Source organism: Oncorhynchus gorbuscha, linkage group LG02 (genome assembly GCF_021184085.1).
Source record: "Oncorhynchus gorbuscha isolate QuinsamMale2020 ecotype Even-year linkage group LG02, OgorEven_v1.0, whole genome shotgun sequence".
Lineage (NCBI taxonomy): Eukaryota > Metazoa > Chordata > Actinopteri > Salmoniformes > Salmonidae > Oncorhynchus > Oncorhynchus gorbuscha.
The window spans coordinates 53,857,098-53,880,716 of record NC_060174.1 but is presented as its reverse complement, the minus strand read 5'-3'; the positions used below and the strand labels follow the sequence as shown (position 1 = coordinate 53,880,716).

At 44.0% G+C, this 23,619-nt stretch overlaps 1 protein-coding gene across 2 annotated transcripts in view; it reads left to right on the top strand.

Annotated features, from left to right (window-relative positions):
* Positions 1-16,169, top strand: part of LOC123993182 (PDZ domain-containing RING finger protein 4-like) — a 218,824-nt gene extending 202,655 nt beyond the window's left edge. For both annotated transcript variants that reach the window (XM_046295058.1, XM_046295065.1), the window contains 4 exons: positions 2,588-2,650; positions 4,627-4,728; positions 11,810-11,932; positions 12,913-16,169. In XM_046295058.1, coding sequence (XP_046151014.1) covers positions 2,588-2,650; positions 4,627-4,728; positions 11,810-11,932; positions 12,913-14,463 — 1,839 coding nt within the window. In that variant the 3' untranslated portion in view covers positions 14,464-16,169. The remainder of the gene's footprint in view (positions 1-2,587; positions 2,651-4,626; positions 4,729-11,809; positions 11,933-12,912) is intronic.
* Positions 16,170-23,619: the final 7,450 nt, after the last annotated feature.

The window sequence follows — 23,619 nt, the reverse complement described above, 5'->3', positions numbered from 1 at the left end:
AGAAAGCAGTATATCCTTCGTGTCGGACTCATTAAATTTAAAAAACTCTTTGTCCAGTTCGAGGTGAGTAATCACTGCTCTGATGTCCAGAAGCTATTTTGAGTCATAAGAGACGGTAGCAGCAACATTATGTACAAAATAAGTTACAAACAATGCGGAAAAAGAACTAAGAAAACAGCGCAGTTGGTTAGGAGCCCGTTAAACTGCAGCCATCCCCTCCGGCGCCGTTGTCAGTCTGGGTATCACTCCACATGTTGTGACAGTGGGGGAATCGCAAAAGTCCTTTCCTCCTCCATTCCTCGGGTCCCTTTCTACTCCTCTCCGTAAAACATTTTTCAAGAGGGACGAAAGGAGAGAAGACGTGACATGAGAAATCAAGGACAGGCCGGAGCTGAGAGCAGAGTCCCTCCCCATCCCCAGTAATCTCAGAGCAGCCCTTTTTAAGGAACGGTCCTTGTGACACACACACACACACACACACCGGACCATCATGAAGATGGAACATTCAGGCTGGCCCAGCCATCTCAGGAGATCCTGTCTGATTGGATAGAGTAAAACAAATGGCCCCAGACGGCAGTAATTGATTGGCCGTTGAAAGAGTGGCCTGCCCTCTTCGCTCAGTATCATTAGTCAGGGAGAATCATGGGAAGGAAGAGGCATGGATGGGCCTTGTATGGATACTATGTCTCTCTGTGTCCGGTATGTTACATCTACCAATCACAACAGGAGGGATGGAGGGTGCAGGTTAGCCCAACAGGGAAATCAACAGATAAAGAAGCACACACGCACGCACGCACGCACGCACGCACGCACGCACGCACACACACACACACACACACACACACACACACACACACACACACACAGTATTCCCTGATTGTGATACTTTATTGTACTTTCCCCAGACACATGTCCTGGCAGGTTTGTAGCTCTGTTCATTTAGCTGCTTCAGCAGTAGGGTAAAGTGGCCTTGATACCTGAACTGGACAGATGCTATAACACATACTGACAGCTAAGGCCTTCCTCTGGCAGCAGGTGCTTCAAACAATCACCAGATGGTGTTGAAAGAGGTCCTTTGTCTAGAAGTGTTGTATAACAGTTCTTACTTCAAACCTACAGAGGTGCTCTAGAATTATATTGGGGACTAAATGATTATTGGATGCCATAAGAAATTTAGAGGTCAGTGGTCTCTGTAAAGTTGTATAGGTACACTACATGACCAAAAGTTTGTGAAAAGCTCATCGAAAATCTCATTCCAAAATCATGGGCATTAATATGGAGTTGGTCCCCTCTTTGCTGCTATAACAGCCTCCGCTAATTCCTGGAAGGCGTTCCACTAGATGTAGGAATATTGTTGCGGGGACTTGCTTCCATTCAGCCACAAGAGCATTAGTGAGGTCGGGGACTGATGTTGGGCGATTAGGCCTGGCTCGCAGTCAGCATTCCAATTCATCTCAAAGGTGTTCAATGGGGTTGAAGTCAGGGCTCCGTGCAGGCCAGTCAAGTTCTTCCACACAGATCTCGACAAGTGAGGACCTCACTTTGTGCACCGGGGCATTGTCATGCTGAATCAGGAAAGGACCTTCCCCAAGCTGTTGCCACAAAGTTGGAAGCACAGAATCATCTAGACTGTAATTGTATGCTGAAGCGTTAAGATTTCCCTTCACTGGAACTAAGGGGCCTAACCCGAACCATGAAAAACAGCCCCAGACCATTATTCCTCCTCCACCAAACTTTAGAGTTGGCACTATGTATTCGGACTGGTAGTGTTCTCCTGGTATCCACCAAACCCAAATTTGTCCATCGGACTGTGACACTTGGCATTGCGCATGGTGATCTTAGGTTTGTGTGCGGCTGCTCAGCCATGGAAACCCATGTCATGAAGCTGCCGACAAACAGTTCTTGCGCTGACGTTGCTTCCAGAGGCAGTTTGTAACTCGAGGATAGCTTATATGTACGTGCTACGCGTTTTAGCACTCCGCGGTCTCGCTCTGTGAGCTTGTGTGGCCTACCACTTCACGGTTGCGCCGCTGTTGCTCCTAGATGTTACCACTTCACAAGAACAGTACTTATAGTTGACCGGGGCAGCTCTAGCAGAGCAGAAATTTGACAAACTGACCTGTGACAAACTGACCTCTTTTTACTGTTTTTACCGTTTTCACTGTTCTATTTCTTTACTTACTTACCTACACACACACACACACACATACTTTTTTCTTTTTCTCAGCACTATTGGTAAGTAAGCATTTCACTGTTGTATTCGGCGCACGTGACAAATAAACTTTGATTTGATTTTGTTAGAAAGGTGGCATCCTATGACGATGCCACGTTGAATGTCTGTGAGCTCTTGCCAATGTTTGTCTATGGCGATTGCATGGCTGTGTGATTGATTTTATACACCTGTCAGCAATGAGTGTGGTTGAAATCGCCGAATCCAATAATTTGAAGGGGTGTCCATATACTTTTGTATTTTCAAGAGGTTATATATTTTGTGTATGAAATGTGATGGTAAGATATTTTGGCAAACTTCCAGAAGGCAATTTTGTGTTCCATTTGAGCATTGATTCAAACGGTCTCTCCCCATCAGGTTGGGCCAAACAGCATTGCTGCAAGGGACGGACGCATCAGAGAAGGAGACCACATTTTACAAGTAGGAAACTATTTCTTTCTATCTTGACCCTCAGCCCCTCTTTTCTCTCTCTCGTTCTTTCTCTCTCTCTCTCTCGTCTCCTCTCTCTCTCATTTCTCATCAGAGGTGACATAAACACTTTTTTATTTCACCTCCCTCTGCCATTGTCTCCCAACACGAGAACCCATTCATTTTTAATGGCACCATAGTAAAAGAGAAACTCACCCCCTCTGTGACGGTTAGCGGGGAGGAAATGTCCCTCTGGCTGTTTTAGTTACCGACTCAGCATTCGACTAGGCTTTTTAACAGCCGTAAGAGCAGTTTAAGGATGCACCGTGCTCCAGATATACCCCCCACCTGCTTCTGGGTAACACACTCGCACATCCGCAAGAATGCACACACACCAGATCTCTTCCCTTTCTACACATATACGCACACCCCGGAGGTAGACTGAGAGGCTCTCCATGTTATTACCCCTCAGCTCCATCCCTGGGCCAGGGAGGGTCGGTGGACCCTGGAGGCTACTAGTACCCCCTCCAAAGACAGTCTTCTGGTGGGGTTAGAGACACAAACAACAGAGTCAGTGGAGCTGTATGGACCATTATGATGTTATTGGAGAGGGAGGGGGGTTGTGAGCTTTGCTCTCTTGTAGGGGGAAGGGTGGAAAACGGGGATGTTTTAAGGTGTAATCGAGGGGTTGGTGTTTTGGGAGGTAGGGATAAAGTAAGGTCATATATTTGGGGAGAGGCAGATTGAGGGCTTCGTGGAGAGAGATGGATAGTCATGTTTTGGGAGGTTAAGGTTGTAAGGACTTACGTTTTTTTTAAGTCATGTTTTAAAATACAAATCTGAGCGGTAGATCTCAGAATGGGATCTCGGCTCGGGGAAGATTGGTGATCACTGGTATTAAGTGTAAGTGTTCTGTAGAGTCTGAGAGCAGTAATGGTTTTGGGAGGCAGAGCCACAAGGTTGTTACAGTAATGTGGGTGAGAGTGCTGGAGACAGTGGAGAAATGCTTTTGAGGAGAATGGCAGAAGTAGACGGTAATGTCTTTTAGGGAGTGGTCTGTTTTCAGTCAGAGTGAACTCTCAGAACAACAGAGTGATGTGTTTCTGAATAAGGGTTAATGAGTCAGAGAGAGAGAGAGAGAGAGAGAGAGAGAGAGAGAGAGAGAGAGAGAGGTGAGTACACGGTGCAGTCATGAGAGGAAGAAGATTGAGCGTAGGGTAAGCACAGTTTTTTTGTTGCAGAGAGATAATGTACGGCCGGGGCTAGCTGCTTCCCTAATTGTCTGTCGCGTGGCGCCTTGTCCATGTGTGCGCACGTGTCCTTCGTGCATTGTAGGTCATAATGTGTTGTGCGATTGCATTGAGCTACGAGGCAAAGCGAGGGGAGAGGGGTTTGGGTTAGTGGCTGTGATCCATGCCTCCACCCCAAGCACCCCTTTACTATTATCCCATGCTGACAGGGCCATTACTCTGGTCAGTGGAAGACGGACGCCCCCCTGTCACGGCTCAGTTAATTGTGTGGGGCGTCTGTATGTATGAATGTGTGTCGCTTCCAGATGCTGGATGCTTTCAGGAGCAGAGCATTTCTAGTGCAGACGATCGGTCCATAGACCACTGTCCCATTCACGATCAGTCCAGCCAGCCTGGCCTGCTATGAAATACTGACTGGACACTGACTGGACTTCATAGATCCCCTGGAAGGAGGAGAGACAGGGCCTTTAGCTGTCTGCCAGCTGGGCTCTTTCTACAGTGTTAGACTGAGATAAAGAAAAAAAAAAGGAAAGTGGCCCTTCCCTTTGTGTGTGTGTGTTCTAGCGCGTGTATGTGCGCGTGTGAGTTATAACAGGACAGTGTGTGATATACTGTATATTGTGACTCCTGCCTCCACTTCAGGTTGCAACTGCTCTCTCTCTCTCTCTCTCTCTCTCTCTGCGGCAGTGTCTCTCCAGTGTGTTTGTGTATGAATACCAGTGTGTGTTGTTTCCGCAGATCAATGGTCAGGATGTGCAGGACAGAGAGGAGGCTGTAGCTGTGCTCTCCAGTGAAGACACAAGGAACATCGTACTGCTGGTCGCCAGGCCCGAGTTACAGGTGAGCTTACCACCACTGATGAAGTTGAAGGAATTGTTTTCAGGTTTTTTTTATTTTTTACTCCAGTCCTAATAGTTTACTAATCTGGAGAGATGTATTGTAAACTATTCCTTTGACGATAATAAGCACAGGTCCATACTGTAGGTCCGTAGGATCAATACACCAGTCATTAAGAGGTCTTTTTATTCATGACGTCCCGAGTTAACATACGCGACACCCAAAACACAGCCCTAAGGCTGCACATAATACCACTTACGTTTCTTAGAGGAAACATTACACGTCCCTGTATAAACACCACCGCACATCATGTGTATTTTTTCTATATAGTGCCGGCCGCTGTAATTGACTTCCAACAGTACGCCATAAAAACTAATGGCATGCTAATATGCAGTGAGTTCAGGCCCGAGGCCATGGCGAACGGTGTGTGTGCGTGTGCGTGCACGTGCACGTGCACGTGCGTGCGTAGGGCTGTGGCGGTCGTGAAAGTTTTTTGTCAGCTGGTAACTGTCAAACCAAATATCTCCAGGTCTCACAGTAATTGACCGTTAATTAACATAAACTTGTTCGGTATCTCTGGGCTTCCACGCGAGGCCCACAAGCCACTGATGCAGACCTTTGAAACATCTACATTTTAAAAAGTCGTATAAATCTATTTAATATAGCCCACACCGTCACAATAAATCCGTTATTTGATTTGATTTGATTTCTAATGCATTCTAAGGCAGCATGATGTGACTCAAATGACGATTTGAAAAAAAGTAGCATGAAAGGCATGCGCTCTGCTCTGTTTCTTATACATTTACATTTAAGTCATTTAGCAGACGCTCTTATCCAGAGCGACTTACAAATTGCAGGCCGCACATGCTACATCAGTCGGTCATTCACAGTTTGACAAGCACTTGATAATATTCTCACCCATCAGACTGGTAGGCTACACCAGTTTTAAAGTAGATTCATGTGCTTAATTTTTTTAAATTTAAGCACAAAAAAGCTGGGATCCTCTTTTAAAATACTGTAGTGGCCAGTCAAAACCCTGTTTTCTCCAATGCGATTGCGCAATTGACTGGGCTTGTAAGAACACATGTGTCTCTAGGCTCTGCAGGCTATGGGCTCTCCAACCCTATTCCAGGGATCCTAAGCCTATAGGTTAAGTTTAGAGTGATTTGGCCACTTTAGTTGTGCTACAAACCTCATCAAAACATATAGGCCTATGGGCTCGGCTACATGATGCTTGTGAATATGATTTGACAAAATCGCAAAATAATGCAAACCCCTGTTGTTTTGCCGTAGACGGCACATGCTGGGCATCATTCACAAGTGATAAACCCATCCGACTAGTGCTTGGCAATATGGCCGAAATATCATATCACGATATATATATATTTTTTTAAATACTGTGTAGTGATATTTACATTTACATTACATTTACATTTAAGTCATTTAGCAGACGCTCTTATCCAGAGCGACTTACAAATTGGTGCATTCACCTTATGACATCCAGTGGAACAACCACTTTACAATAGTGCATCTAAATATTTTAAGGGGGGGTGAGAAGGATTACTTTATCCTATCCTAGGTATTCCTTAAAGAGGTGGGGTTTCAGGTGTCTCCGGAAGGTGGTGATTGACTCCGCTGTCCTGGCGTCGTGAGGGAGTTTGTTCCACCATTGGGGAGCCAGAGCAGCGAACAGTTTTGACTGAGCTGAGCGGGAACTGTACTTCCTCAGTGGTAGGGAGGCGAGCAGGCCAGAGGTGGATGAACGCAGTGCCCTTATTTGGGTGTAGGGCCTGATCAGAGCCTGGAGGTACTGAGGTGCCGTTCCCCTCACAGCTCCGTAGGCAAGCACCATGGTCTTGTAGCGGATGCGAGCTTCAACTGGAAGCCAGTGGAGAGAGCGGAGGAGCGGGGTGACGTGAGAGAACTTGGGAAGGTTGAACACTAGACGGGCTGCGGCGTTCTGGATGAGTTGTAGGGGTTTAATGGCACAGGCAGGGAGCCCAGCCAACAGCGAGTTGCAGTAATCCAGACGGGAGATGACAAGTGCCTGGATTAGGACCTGCGCCGCTTCCTGTGTGAGGCAGGGTCGTACTCTGCGGATGTTGTAGAGCATGAACCTACAGGAACGGGCCACCGCCTTGATATTAGTTGAGAACGACAGTTTGTTGTCCAGGATCACGCCAAGGTTCTTAGCGCTCTGGGAGGAGGACACAATGGAGTTGTCAACCGTGATGGCGAGATCATGGAACGGGCAGTCCTTCCCCGGGAGGAAGAGCAGCTCCGTCTTGCCGAAGTTCAGCTTGAGGTGGTGATCCGTCATCCACACTGATATGTCTGCCAGACATGCAGAGATGCGATTCGCCACCTGGTCATCAGAAGGGGGAAAATATTTGATGGTATGTTATGTTTGTGATTAATTAAAAATTATACAGTATGTATGCTCTATGAGTAGTTCATGACCCTAGGGTGGCAACACATAAATAAGTGATTTCAACAGGGCTTTCTACATTCTGACTGTTTTACACTGTTCAATCGAACTTCAAACAAAAATGATTGTCATCATTTCATACCATTTCTGTAGTTACGGGAATTTTGTCATCATTTCCACACTGTGCCACGCAGGGCTGCATGATATGGGCAAAACATTGAGGTCTAGTTCATTGGTGAACTGTTGCAATCATGGAAATATAATTATTATTTACATTTTGGAAAATTTAGCAGACACTCTTATCCAGAGTGACTTATAGTAGTGAATATATACATACTTTTTTTTCATACTGGTCCCCCTGTGGCAGATCCACAACACTGGCATTGCAAATCCACAACCCTGGCATTGCAAGTGCAATGCTCTACCAACTGAGCTACACGGGACTATTCTAATTCTATAGTTGTAATATAGTGGGCAGCACCTTGAATGTTTATGACAATGAATGAAAAAGCCAGGGTGGAAAATATTGACAGGGTAGGAACCAAAGTGTTGGTCAATGTTTCCAGGGGACCCTAATTAGATGTTACATCTAATGTTGTTTTCTTACCTCGTGTATCTAGCCAGCTAGTAAAAATATTCATGTTTCGCCTATTTCGCTCTCATTTAAGATACCGGTACCAGGCTGTATTACAGGGTTTCCCAAACTTTTTTGTCCCACAAGCTCATTTTGATATCTGAAAACCCAAACCATGTGAAAGAAAATGAGAATGTAATTAACAGCCAATGTCTATCTTTTCATTTGGGCCTATGGCAGTCATTGCAAATTAGTCTAACACAATGTATCTTCTCTAACCAACACTAATGAGATGGGTGCGCTTGATGTGTGTCGCGTCAGAGCTTCTCAAGGCGTGGTCGGGCATGCGCACCTCATCTCTGCAGTCACATCGTACCGGGATCAATATTTGGTTTTAATGCAGACAAAATCACTGAATCCAGCTTCACAACAGATATGAGCTGGCGAAGGGTATGATGAGTTTTATGGTGATTTCAAGACAACTGGGATGTCTGAAAAATACAAGGTCAAATCGTGACGTCAGTGATCATCAGGTCAGACACGAGTTCCCGAGTTGGAATTCTAAATTGGATGACAGTTCAAAATATTTTTCCTACAATGTGATTTTCTGGATTTGTTTTTCTCAATTTGACTGTCATAGTTGAAGTGTACCTATGATGAAAATTACAGGCCTCTCTCATCTTTTTAGGTGGGAGAACTTGCACAATTGTTGGCTGACTAAATACATTTTTGCCCCACTGTATATATGCAGTTGAAGTCAGAAGATTACATACACCTTAGCCAAATACATTTAAACTCCATTTTTCACAATTTCTGACATTTAATCAGAGTAAAAACTCCCTGTCTTGGGTCAGTTAGGATCACCACTTAATTTTAAGAATGTGAAATGTCAGAATAATAGTAGAGCGAATGATTTATTTAAGCTTTTATTTCTTTCATCATTCCCAGTGGGTCAGAAGTTTACATATGCTCAATTAGTATTTGGTACCATTGCTTTTAAATTGTTTAACTTGGGTCAAACATTTCGGGTAGCCTTCCACAAGCTTCCCATAATAAGTTGGGTGAATTTTGGCCCATTCCTCCTGACAGAGCTGGTGTAACTGAGTCAGGTTTGTAGGCCTCCTTGCTCGCACACATTTTTTCAGTTCTGCCCAAACATTTTCTGTAGGCTTGAGGTCAGGGCTTTGTGATGGCCACTCTAATACTATGAATTTGTTGTCCTTAAGCCATTTTGCCTCAACTTTGGAAGTATGCTTGGTGTCATTGTCCATTTGAAAGACCAATTTGCGACCAAGCTTTAACTTCCTGACTGATGTCTTGAGATGTTGCTTCAATATATCCCCATAATTTTCATACCTCATGATGCCATCTATTTTTGTGAAGTGCACCAGTCCCTCCTGCAACAAAGCACCCCCACAACATGATGCTGCTACCCCCGTGCTTCACGGTTGGGATGGTGTTCTTCAGCTTGCAAGCCTCCCCCTTTTTCCTCCAAACATAACAATGGTCAGTATGGCCAAAAAGTTATATTTTTGTTTCATCAGACCAGAGGACATTTCTCCAAAAAGTACAATCTTTTTCCCCATGTGCAGTTGCAAACCATATTCTGGCTTTTTATGGCAGTTTTAGAGCAGTGGCTTCTTCCTTGCTGAGCAGCCTTTCAGGTTATGTCGATAAAGGACTCTTTTTACTGTGGCTATATATACTTTTGTACCTGTTTCCTCTAGCATCTTCCCAAGGTCATTTGCTGTTGTTCTGGGATTGATTTGCACTTTTCACACCAAAGTACGTTCATCTCTAGGAGACAGAATACATCTCCTTCCTGAGCGGTATGACGGCTGCATAGTCCCGTGGTGTTTATACTTGCCAACTATTGTTTGTACTGATGAACGTGGTACCTTCAGGCTTTTGGAAATTGCTCCCAAGGATGAACCAGACTTGTGGAGGTCTACAATTTTTTTCTGAGGTCTTGGCTGATTTCTTTTGATTTTCCCATAATGGCAAGCAAAGAGGCACTGAGTTTGAAGGTAGGACTTGAAATACATCCACAGGTACACCTCCAATTGATTCAAATAATGTCAATTAGCCTATCAGAAGCTTCTAAAGTCATGATACAGTGAATCACAATTCCAGTGGGTCAGAAGTTTACATACACTAAGTTGACTGCACCTTTAAACAGCTTGGAAAATTCCAGAAAATATGAAAGATGAATGGAGCAAAGAACAGAAGGATCCTTGATGAAAACCAGCTCCAAAATTTAAAGAAATCTGTTTTTGCTTTGACATTATGGGATATTGTGTGTAGATTGATGAGGGAAAATAGCAATTGAATCCATTTTAGAATAAGGCTGTAAAGTAACAAAATGGGGTTGAGGTCCTTGATGATCGTCTTGGCCTTCCTGCGACACCTGGTGCTGTATGTATCCTGGAGGGCAGGCAGTGTGCTCCCAATGGTGCGTTCGGCCGAGCGTACCACCCTCTGTAGAGCCTTGCGGTCAGCGGTGGTAGAGTTGCCGCACCAGGCTTTGATTCAGCCTGACAGTGTGTTCTCGATGGCGCTCCTGTAGAGCACTGTGAGGTCCTCAGAGACAGGCCTAATTTCTTCAGCCTCCTGAGGTTGAAGAGTTGCTGTCGTTACTTCTTCACCATGTTGTCTGTGTCGTTTGCCCATTTCAGCTCCTTGGAGATGTGTACGCCGAGGAACTTGAACGTTTTTACCGTCTCCAGTGCCTACCTCCTCTTTGTAACCATCTCGTTGTTGTTGGTAATCACGCCTACCACTATCGTGTCATCAGAGAACTTGATGATGGAGTTGGAACTGTGTGAGGTATACAGAGAGTACAGGAGGGGACTGAGGACGCACCCTTGTGGGGCCTTCATGTTGAGGATCAGTGTGGAGGAGGTAATGTTGCCTACCTTCACCACCTGGGGATGTCAGAATGATTAGAGGGACAATGGAGCACTGAGTATCAGGCCATTAGCGACTGGCCGTTAGCAAGTTTGATAGGCTACTAATGACCATCAGCGGCATCAGAGCGCAGTTCTGGAAAAGCCTAGTTACCGTGACTCAACGGTCACATAGCTCGTGACTGCCGGTGTGGCGATAATTCGGTCACCATAACAGCCCTTATGAGTATTTATGTATGAGCCACTGAGTACGACAGATGAGCAATGAGCCATAATGGACTCTCTACCTTCCCCTTTTGGTAATTAAATATGCCTCTCATAATACATCTAAAGTCTTGGCTGTGATATGGATCCCATTTGGTTTGAGTCAAGCAAACAAAGTGATGATGAATGACATTGAGGAACCAGATCAGAGGTCAAGATCCTCTGTTCATTGAAATATATTGACTTCATCTAAATGGAAGTCAATATATGTGTGGTCAGGCAGGGATATTTGATGGGGACATTGTTTTAAAAAATTGTTTATTATTATTTTTTTACCCCAATTTCGTGGTATCCAATTGTTGTAGTAGCTACTATCTTGTCTCATCGCTACAACTCCCATACGGGCTCGGGAGAGGCGAATGTTGAAAGTCATGCGTCCTCCGATACACAACCCAACCAGCCGCACTGCTTCTTAACACAGCGCACATCCAACCCAAAAGCCAGCCGCACCAATGTGCCGGAGGAAACACCGTGTACCTGGCAACCTTGGTTAGCGCGCACTGCGCCCGTCCCACAACAGTCGCTGGTGCGCGATGAGACAAGGCCTCCCTAACCCAGACGACACTGCATCGCCCCACAGACCTCCCGGTCGCGGCCGGTTACGACAGAGCCTGGGCGCGAACCCAGAGTCTCTGATGGCACAGCTGGCGCTGCAATACAGCGCCCTTAACCACTGCGCCACCCGGGAGGCCGATGGGGACATTGTTAATGATCTATCAACAGTTTTATAATGCTTTCAGCTATTGCAACACAAAAACTCCATGACGTGTGTCTTATTGTGGATCTCGACTGGCCAGTTGGTGTAAGCCAGGGCTTCTCATATTCTGGTTTTAATCCTTCTCTCTCTTTTCTCTCCGTCTTTATTTCACTCTCCCTTGCCCCCCCCTCCCATCTCTCCCTTTCTATCTCTAGCTAGAGGAGGCGTGGTTGGATGATGAACACAGTGAGTTCCTGGAGCAGTTGAAGATGGAGATGTTGGAGGAGCAGCAGAGAGAAGAGATGGAGCTGGAGGCACTACAGGAAGAACAGGAGCAGGTGACACAGGGACAGACCAAAGTGTTTATTCTCCCATTTTGTACACAGAGCTTTTACCTGAGGAACAAGTACGGTCCCACAACCCTAGGGTCAAACCAAAGAGTAGACCATGGAAACCAACAATCTCAGAGTGTATACTTAAGGCATAATGCTACTACATGACTATGTAAAGACTTGACTGAATGACAGTCATTACTGGTTTTAAGAGAAAGGCTGTTGTAGCTTGAAATAATCTGTAACGTTAGGTGGAACAGATGAGATTATACCAAACTGTGTATTGAGGTTCTTTCAAATCTGATGGCAATATCTAATAATATAGTTTGAAAGCTTTATTAATATGGAAGAGGGTGAGGAGCATTTTGAACCCCAAAGATTGGGGACCACAATTTAAAATCTTAGGTGTTTTTTTAGATTAGCAAATATGTAAATGGGTAGATAGGGAAGTTCAAAAGACTGCAAAGCATGGGGAAGAAACGACAATTCCCAGCGTGGCAGAGTAGTGGTACAGAACTCCACAAGAATGGAGGGAATCCCAGTGGAGAACCCAAAGCACTGACTTTTTCAAAACTATTTCGGTCTTTAGAAATTTCAGAAATTTCAAATAGTTGTGAATATCATTTCCTTTGTTCTAAAATTCCCAGTTTCCACAAAGTTGTACACAAGAGACCTTCACTTCAAGTTGTTTTGTTTTTTTACAGATATTTGTTTACAGATACAGTAGTGTGTTAATTTGATCACACTGTTGACAGATAGTTTTCCTGCAGTCAACTCTGGACCTCGAAGTCAGTTTCACTGCTTTTTAAATCTAATCAAGGACCAATTTAGACCTGGCACACCAGGTGTGTGCAATTAATTATCAGGTAGAACAGAAAACCAGCAGGCTTCGGACCTCGTAGGCCATAGGGTAAGAGTTGAATAGCCCTGATGTAGACCGTCTTTTAGCTTTTTTTTACTGAAAAACTTGATATATTTTCTTTCAGCCCAGAGGAACACAAGAGGATGACATCACTGCCACCTGTTCCTCCCTAACTCAGGACAAGGACAGTGAGCTGGGGATGTCTGATCACAATGCCATTCTAACCCACATCCAGAGACGACTGTCCCAGTGCCTGAGGGATAGACAGGACACTGGGCATCATCGTCTGGACGAAGAAGAGGAGGAAGAGGAGTTGGAGGAGGGTGACCGCTTCCAGCAGCTCCTGGAGCTGAAGTGCCAGATCCGTAACAGCGGGGAGTACGACCTGTTCTACAGCAGACACAGCACCATCGAATGTAGTCTGGGAGAGCCGGCTGGCGGCATGCAGCATGAGCTCCGCATGCTCAACGAGGAGCTCTGCAGCATTGAGCTTGAGTGCCAGAACATCATGCAGGCCCACAAGCTCCGCAAGGGACCGGGGGGGACCCAGAGAGACCAGGTGCAGCAGGTGTCAACCATAACCAGCCACCCCGTGCCCAAGGACCAAAGCTTCCTCCGAGGCAGCAGGGACTCGCCCAGCAGGGGCAAGCTGGCTGACATCAACAAGCGCCAAGAGAAACCGGAGAAGTCAGACAAGGACAGCTCGAGCGCCTACAACACGGCAGAGAGCTCGCGCAGCACGCCGCTGGCCATGGACCGATCCCCCGAGCACTCCCTCCAGAGGAGGATGGTCACCATCACCAACCAGAGGAACCTCCGCAGCAGCCTGGCAAGCCTTCATGCCACAGCCAGCCCCAGTCCTAGCCCCAGCCCAACACAACGGTCGCTCCACCGAACCCCCATCCCAGGCAAGGACAGTAGCCCCGACCACAGCCCCAACCGCTACGAGTCGGACCAGACTGCCCCGGCAGACGATGAAAGGAGCGGGAATGGGAAGGTGAAGCCTCAGCATCCTCCTAGGGCTTCCCAGATCCCTTACCTCTCCCCGTCCCGTAGCTCCCAGCATAGGCAGCCCAACACCAACATACCGGCACACTACCAGAGCTACATGCAGCTTATCCAGCAGCGCTCGGCCGTGGAGTACGCTCAGAGCCAGCTCAGCCTGCTCAGCGTGGTCAAGGAGCCCCAGTTGATCCCCGCCAGCGAGCCCAAGATGGAGTGGAAGGTCAAGATCCGTTCCGATGGCACGCGCTACATCACAAAGAGACCCATCAGGGACAAGATCCTGCGGGAACGCGCCCTCAAGATCAAGGAGGAGCGCAGCGGTGGGATGACCACGGACGACGACGCTATGTCCGAGATGAAGATGGGGCGGTACTGGAGTAAAGAGGAGAGGAAGCAGCATCTGGTCAGGGCTAAAGAACAGCGGAGGAGACGAGAGTTCATGCAGCGGAGCAGGCTGGAAAGCCTGAGGGAGAGTCCTCAGAGCAGCAGCGAAGGACGCAAGGAGGTCAGCATCATCGAACTGAGCCACAGGAAGATGATGAAGAAGCGCAACAAGAAGATCCTGGACAACTGGATGACCATTCAGGAACTGATGACTCACGGGGCCAAGGCCCCTGATGACCCCAGGGCCAAAGTACATAACGCCTTCCTGTCGGTCACCACTGTATAATATACAACAAACACAATCTACAGCAGTGTTTCTCAACCTTATTCATACCATGGGGCCAGCAAGCTATGGTTCTTACCTTCTTGGAAGGCAGCTTATATTAATAGGGACTAACATGAGAACTGACTAAAAAATTTGTTTCAATTATTAAACATCTTAGGGACCGGTCGGCAACATCCCAGGGACTGTTCCTAGCCCTTAGACCAGAGGTTGAGAAATACTGATCTAGCTACAGTACCCCATGTGGTATAATATACTTGCCTCGTTCAATGTGGCATTTTTATGAGGACGATAGGAATATTTTCACAACTTTGTTACCCGAAAAAAATAGCATTTTGTAAAGAATTTTAACCAATGTCAATTTTGTTTATATTTTTTTCATGTTTTTCATGATGTCACCCTCTTCCAGATCCAGAAGCACTTTTGTATGAGATTACTGTGCAATTATCTTTCTTAGTTGATCGTTTTCTTAGTTCATCCTGTGAAAATGTTAAATTATTTTCATATTTCTGTTCTGTTATGCAGTGATTCCAACCCACGCAGATCAGGAGACTTGGACTCCCTCAGGGGGAGACATGTTGAATTGAATGTACAGTACGGAAATGTATTGTAATCCTACTTCTTGCCGGTCTAGATTTGATGAACCAGCCATTAGATTTACCGTTCAGGACTTTCTACAAATGTCACAGATACATTCAGAACTTTCGGCCAATTCCACACGAGCACATACGACTTCAACTACAACCACTGATTTACCAAATATAATGATATATTTGATAACGATAACTTGGACTGAATGCATACAGCTTCTACCTGCATATTCTAAGGGAACCAATGTTGAGATAGACAGATAGATACATTAGCTAAGGACTGGACTACCTGACCTATACCGTTCACGGTATGGATCATCTAAGCTTTTAAAGCCAAGAATGTATCCCCATTCCAAAACAAAGGACCATTTGCCGTTTCCTTTGCAATCATTTTAATTGCAAAGGATTATTTTATTCCAAGAGGCTATGAAGACTAGCTGTGATATGTTGCAGCCAACAATTACTCTGCAGTGCATCAGGAGTTCTTCCAATGTAATACTGGTAAACCCTCTTTCATAAGATTTAGCATATTTATGTTCACATAATCCTTTATTTTCCACACAGTAGGTATTGTACAATGTTAATGTTTCTCAACAAAGCCTTAAACAGTTGCCAATTAGATTCATGTAACTTTGTTGTGGCAAGAAATTCGTTATGAGCTGTCTATGGTTCTCTGTTGCAGCTCAAAATGGTTCAAACTTGAAGCTCAGGCTTCGCTTCATGTTTTTAACAACGCCGGCTCATTTCAGAGCCCACACACACTCTGTATGCTTGTACTTACTAGTTATGGATTGGATGATTGCCAGTGAGCAGGACTCATAACTTGGCAGTACATTTTCCAATTGTGAAATCAGGTTTTGCGTATGTATAACTGCATACTTGTCAGTCTGGTTCTGTGTACAGTAGAATACATACTTGTTTCAAACAGCTCATTTTCAGTTTAAATATTGTGAATGTGAACTTTGAAACCAACTCCTGTATTTGTTTCAAGTCAATGTCAATGGTCTTATTTCAAGTAATATGTAGTTGGCACACTTGTAGCCAGGTAAACGTGTGGTATAATTGTGATCATTGAAAAATGACATGAGAATAAATGATCGTTTTTTTTTTCTTTCTTTATGGAACGTTTGCAAGTAATGCTTTGACTGTCCTTCAGTCTGGTTCTTCATTCACAACACATCACAGTGCTTGGAAGCCAATTATGTGTGAAATGACTGTTAAAGTATAAGGTTTCAAACAGCAACAGTATATGTGATTGAGCTCTAACAAGCAGAAAATCCAGACTTTAGACTTTAAAATTGCTTTTAGTTTTCTTGGTTAACTCAAATAGAAAACGTTATGTCACATTCATAAATTAAGTTGTGAATCTTCAAGCATCATTATCTCGTGCAGTTTTACTGAGATTACTCACAGTTTATAATGAAAATAGAGTATCTTCTTGCATTTCTTGGGGAAGTCATTGTCAAGAGATTATTTCACGTGAGAACAGTCTGACAAATTGTTTTTGGAAAAGAACGGGCTTGTTCATTTACACCTCAAATGTCTCCCTCTGAAATAGATCTCTCCTTTTGTTTAATATTAACAATTAAAAATATCACCTTCCACTCGGATGGCTCTGAGTTCATTCAAATATATCAACCACTGAATCATTTCAATGGCCTGTCATGAAGTATAAGGGGAACGCATTGGGATACTCCAACCATTCCTCAAATTATCTTTCGATATGAACCGTTTGTCGTCTATGGTTGAAATTGAAGTGTCACGCATACTCGCCTCAAGACTTACTTTATACTCATGGGTTTTGCAGTTATAATTGAAACCCTCTTTCGTTTTTAGAGACTGAGCTATCCATATTGGTACAATAAAGACATAAGTCTCCCCTGAAGTTAAATGACTGTCTAGAGGAAAGGAGTTTCATTTACTCACAAGCATATAAGTCGAAACTCTCCCCTTATTTCTCTACGGACATTTACCCTGACACTCCGTATCTCTTCCCTCCTTCCATGACTTTCTTCATTAGTGCCACTTGTCCTGGACATACATGTCTTCCTGTTGACACTTTCTCAGCACGTGTCACTTAATATCGGAAGACTTGAACCAAGAAGATGACCAATTAATAAACATTGCGTTTGTACTTTAAAAAAAAGACGGAAATAGTGCCTATCAACTCTATAACAGGCAACATGTTTCTCTTTCCAGGTGATCAAACAAACAAAATATGATACACGTGAATATTCAATAAATAAATGTGCTTCTCATAAACAGTTTAGCAAAACATTGTCTGGTCATTTATGGTAATACGCAAGGCTTTTGGTAAAGTGACGGAGGACATAAGACAACTGTCACATGTCCTCGACCTTCTCTTTGACGCACGTGGAGGAGTGTGGAGGAGTAATATGTCGTTGGCACACTTGTAGCCAGGTAAACTTGTGGTATAATTGTGATCATTGGAAAATGACATAAGAATTTAAAAACAAAATGTATTTCTTTATGGAACGTTTGCAGTAATGCTTTGACTGTCCTTCAGTCTGGTTTTTTATTCACAACACATCACAGTGCTTGGAAGCCAATTATGTGTGAAATGACTGTTAAAAGTATAGGGTTTCAAACAGCAACAGTATATGTGATGGAAGTGCGGAGGAAAAGCACTACGCAGTTCGAGGTTTTACCACCTTCCTTGAAGCGCAGGCTATCAAAAGTATTTTAAAAACGCAAACACAGAGGTACATGCCTCAGTATAACCTGGCTGAAGGTACTTTAATCAGCACAGGACCTTGCTGTCATTTTACCTGACCAGAGTGAAGTTGAAGTAGGCCTACACAGGTAGAACACAAGAAGAAGTAACCTGAAACAAAGAAGTCACAGGCTTTTCATTATGAATGCAATTAACCAATAGGAAGAAATCGTGTCTATAATGAACCATTAACATTAAACCGTCTGGAATTCTTCAATCTTCAGCTCGTCAACATACCTCCATTACAATGAGCACACATATCAATAAATGTGCTTACCATGCTTTAAGCACAAATAGACAAGAGGCTTCCAACATGAATTCCCCCCGGAAATGATCAACTTTAGCTATAACCCATACTACTGATTAACCCAGGCACTTTGGAACGCCCCCTCTGTCTTGACCATAAAACCCAAATCAGGAAATGAACAAAACCCTCTTCGATCAACGAGGAAATAACAAGGTAAGCATGTACATTTATTTTGATTAGCGTACACATTTTCATTAATACACTTGATCACATTGTAGTTGTAACCTCTGATCGATAACAAAAACATTATTGACATAAAGAGCTATATACTGGGCCAAGTACAACAACGGGTTCTGCATGCCCAAACTAATTGTGGGCATGCGACCACAATTCTAATAAGCTAGATGTTTATCTTTCCAGGTGATTGACAATCAAAAGGACAACGCTATCCATACATAAATATTCAATGTATGTTCTTCTCTTAAACATTTTTGGTAAACATGGCATGTTTACTATAGTAATAGGCAATGCTTCAAGATAAAGTGACGGTGGACATAGGACAACCATTATAATGCCCGATACATTGCTTCATTTTAAGTAGTACACTAGCCACAGTATGATGCTGAGCTGAGAGCACATCACACCATCACATTCAGGGTGACTTTGAGAAGTCTGTCCTCCCTCGTAATGAATACCGGCCATTCCAACCAACACCGGTCCGTCCGGGCACACACACTAAAACCATTTACACAATGACTGAACATTAAGCTCCAGACCTTGGATTGAAATTTACACTCCCTCGCACCAACCCTAAGGCCCATTCCCCATCTCTCATTTGTTAATTCACATTGTCTATACAGACAGAGACCATTAAAATGCCATCGAAACACCACTGAATAGCCGCGTGGGTTGCACCAACTGGCGAGGGCCGCCGAAATCGAGCTCTAGACACACACACAGCGCTAGGCAAGCCCTTTGGAAACCTGCTAATTAACTTCATGGGCGAAAAAGCCCCCTGAAAGACCCAAGTGCGTTCTAAATGGCACCATATTCCCTATAAAGTGCACTACTATTGACCAAAGCTCTGGTCAAAAGTAGTGCACTATAAAGGGAATATGGGTACCCTTTGGGACGCTCTAACATTCAGGTGTAATTAAAACTTGAGTCTAGTGACAGCACTGGCATTTGTCAGAGCCCATCCAGCGGTTCAAATGTCAAACAGATAGCAGCACCATCGACACTGCCTCACTGCCATCTCCTCAGCTATAATACATACGCACACACGGACTAGGGAATGAAATGAAGCTCTGGTATTTCAGCCAGACCGGCCCACTACTGCTGTACCACACCGGGCCCCAGCCACACTGCTTTGTAGATAATGAAGTTCTAGAGTCCTATGTTAATATTTTCATGTTGTATTTGAAACTTGTGCAAAGTAATGAATTCTAATGAGTTCAATAGGCTTTACATTTAGCTAATGGATTTTGTAGCAAATAAGTGCCTGATAGATATTTTCTTTTCATTTTTAACTGGTCATTTTGGCAACTTCAGTAGGAATATAGGCTGGCTCACTGATGGCAGGTTTGACTTTGAACTTATCTGGGCCAGCCCATCAGAGTAGGGGGGGGCTGTTCCCACTGCAAAGGCCCAATAGAGAAAGCTGATAGATTATTTCAACTGAGAAAAAGGTATAACCGAGGCTACAAAAAAAACATATTCAAAAGAACAAAAGCACAAATAGACAATATCATTTTTTTTTTTATTTTGACCAGCCCGCTCAACTGAAAAATTGTCCAGCCCATCTGGAATCTGCCAGATATGCCAGTCGGCCAATCCGTCCCTACTTGGCACACAGCCTCCTGGGTCTATTATGAATGACTGCTGATAACCTTTAGGGTTACCTGAAGAGAAAAAAAACACCTCATTATCCTATGGAGAATGACTTGGATTTCCAGATGTTGATGCAGATGCTGACATGTGAGACAAGACGTATTCAACTCTCACCCCTACCACGTCCGGAGCCGGCTGGTTTTCGGTTCTACCTGATAGTTCATCAGGTAGAAGGTCTAAATCAGTCCCTGATTAGATAAGAACAATGAAAAAATGCAGTGGAACTGTCTTTTGAGGTCCAGAGTTGAGTGTGAGGGGGATAGATCATTTGCTCTGTAGTGTTTTTTGTGAAGAATCAACAACAAGTGGGACACAATCATGAAGTGGAATGACATTTATTGGATATTTCAAACTTTTTTAACAAATCAAAAACTGAAAAATTGGGCGTGCAAAATTATTCAGCCCCTTTACTTTCAGTGCAGCAAACTCTCTCCAGAAGTTCAGTGAGAATCTCTGAATGATCCAATGTTGACCTAAATGACTAATGATGATCGCAAGGCACTGTACCTGGGTTTTAAAAAAACACAGACACTCAAGTTCAGGGCATCTGATAATTCCCAGGCTAAGGACAAATCTCCTCAAATATACAGTTTCATACAGAGTCATCACTGAATGGAATTCTTTACCAACTCACATTACTCAGGCAAAAATGCAATTCACCTTCAATAAAATATCAAAATAAATAAAAGGTATTTTAATTGCCTGTAATGTCTTCTTGTTAATGTTTGTAATCATTTAAAATTCTTTATCTGTGCTTGATTGATTGAGTGTCAAACTGCAAACCCCACCCATCTGGCACTCTAGGCGGGCTTTAGCAAACGCTCAAAGTGTATGAAGGATTTCCAGGTCTGTTTCACGCGGCCTCACTCCGGGTAAGACTATACTGGGATGAATGAGGCATGTAACCAACTGGTAATTTTGCTGCAGATGATGCGCCTATTGATGTCACTTTGGAAAATTTATGGCCGGTTTGAGCTGTGATATCACAGCTGTAGCATCATGGTAATGTGAATTCTACTGTGCCAGATGTACCGTGGTAGTGGCGCCTACAGAGCAGTGTGGCGCCTACAGAGCAACGTTCCTGAAGTGCTACCCTTTTCGCTCCCAACCACGGTTGTGATTAATCTGCTTCATTTTATCACCCAGCTAATTATTAGAATCAGGTGTGGTAGATTATGGTTGGAGTGAAAACCTACAGGGCGGTAGCTCTCCAGGAACAGGGTTGGAGACACCTGCCATAGAGCCTGTGTATGATGGGCTATAGAGCCGTTTTGCTGAGCCAGCTGCTACAAATAGCAGTCTTCATCAAGCAACCGACACACTATTTGTGTGTCAATTGCTCGAATCGAGGATATGGTATATGTGAAGTCTTGTATAATAAAGAGGTCTAATTCTACTGTATTTAAATCACAGCAGTAGGATGGTTTTATTAGTCGCAGCAGCAACATTAATCGTATTATGAAGTAGAATATGGTCGGTCTTTTATGGCGTCTGGAAAGTCTCTCAGCGTGAGCAGAGATGGGGTACAGCCAACGGTCGAGAACTCGACTGTTTCAGTTGTCGGACAACAAACAGCAACACACATCTCACCGACCTTCCTTAAGATGATCATGTTAACGCCGGTATAGTAATGTATTCCATGTCCTATATTACCTCTTTTGCTTACCTCATGTACACACACTGTAACCACAGGAGGTTGATGGCACCTTAATTGGGGAGGATGGGCTCGTTGGTAGTGGCTGGAGCAGAATTGGTGGATCGGTATCAAATACAACAAACACATGGTTTCCGTGTGTTTGCTGTCAATCCATTTACTTCGTTACAGTCATCATTGTGAGCCATTTTCCCCTCAGCAGCCTCCACTGACTGTAACAGTTGTCAATGCTGAGTATTGAACAACTACTAGACACTAGCCAGTGTTTTGCATTAAGGTCATTCAAGAAGTTCAGCCACAGTTCTCTGGGCATTGTTTTTTTTTGTCTATTTCCAATGTGTCTGGGATGCCGCCAAGAAGACTATAACAACTTTTTAAATACACAAACTGGTTCAGAAATAATTGTTCTGTTGGCTGTTGTTCTTATGATTCATTATTGGTAGAATGCTGTTGTCCTTTTTTTGTAATCCATTCAGCTTCTTATTTATTTTTTATTTTTTATTTTGCTCCCATTGCTTCACGTGTGGCATTTGTTGTTTTGATTTCACCCTGAACGAACGAAAGCGTTAAGACTCCAATTAGGGAGAAACATGTCAATATTTTAGAATGTAATTAAGGTCGTAATTACAATAAATTATTTATTAAAAAAAAGAAATGTGTCCAACCTCCATTCCAAAGTGCAGTGGTAACAATATCGCCCATGTATTATTCAATTAGGATTTTAATTACAATACTTAGTTACCTTGAATACGCGCATTTTGTGAAAAGTTGAAGGCAGCTCCAAATGTCAATTGTATTAATGTGTCTCGAGTGTTCAAAGGATGTGAGGCCAATTAAGTACCAGCAAAAGGTCCAGTGTTTCATCTCCATTTACATGATGACAGAATACTAGTCAAAGCTTGGTGCATTAAGTTGCTGGACGTTAGTGTACCCTACTCATGACATGCCTTGATGAAGACGGCAAATATAAGTGTCTGCATACTGATTCAATTTCATCCTGAGAATCTGTGCAATATAAACACACTGTTATTCTCACAGCAGAAATGAAATAATCGACCTGCTCGGTGGCCAGGTTGTACACACACACACACACACACGTACGTACTTCTTTGCGCTCTCTGTATTTGTCTCCGATATTCATTTCACTGACACTCTTGTAAAGTTAGCTTATATCCTTTATTCATGAGATCCAGGTCAGAGTTCCACGAACGCATTCCAAATGGCTCTCTATCCCTTACATGGTGCATTACTTTTGATCAGAGCCCCGTGGGCCCTAGGAATAGAGTGCCATTTGGGACACGGTCCGTGTCCCAATAAGAACAAGCCATCTCATTCCGCCTGCATCTGCCTCACTGAACACTGGAATTAATAAATGATGTCTGTCAGTGACACTGATACCCTGTGTGCACATAGGGTTGGTTTTGACATGTATTGCACAGTGTAAACACTGTCTACCCTTCCTCATTATATCGTTGGCAGTATCATAGTCAGTGCTGACTGAACTGAGTGAGTTCCATTTCATTAGTCATAGTGGGTTAGTCTATAATTGTTTTAGGCTGCGTCCCAGATGGCACTCTATTCCCTACATACACAAAGGTGCTATCTAAAACCTTAAATGGTTCTTCGGCTGAACCTTTTTGGAGCCCTTTTTTCCCCCTAAGAGTGTAGTGAACTACTTTTTGACCAGAGCCCTATGGGGAATAGGGTGCCATTTGGGACAGAGGCTTTGGGGTCTATACGATCTGTGTCGCCGAAGCGTTACAGATTGCACGCTAGAAATTGAAAGGTAATTTCCGATTGAACCGGCATATGCAGTGTTTACCGTGAACGTGAACGCAGTCTCCGCTAACGTAGGAACATTTCAATCACACTGGATCTAGACTTGCACGGTCATAATTGCCTCTTTCATGCGTCCTAATGAAATCTAGCAAGAGCAGTGTGTCTGTGGCTGTTTGTGTGTGCGTGTGTGTGTGCGTGTGTGTGTGTGCGTCTGTGTTCTAAAGCTGTTGCTTTTTCAGGTGCATTGATTTTGAGCTGATGACAC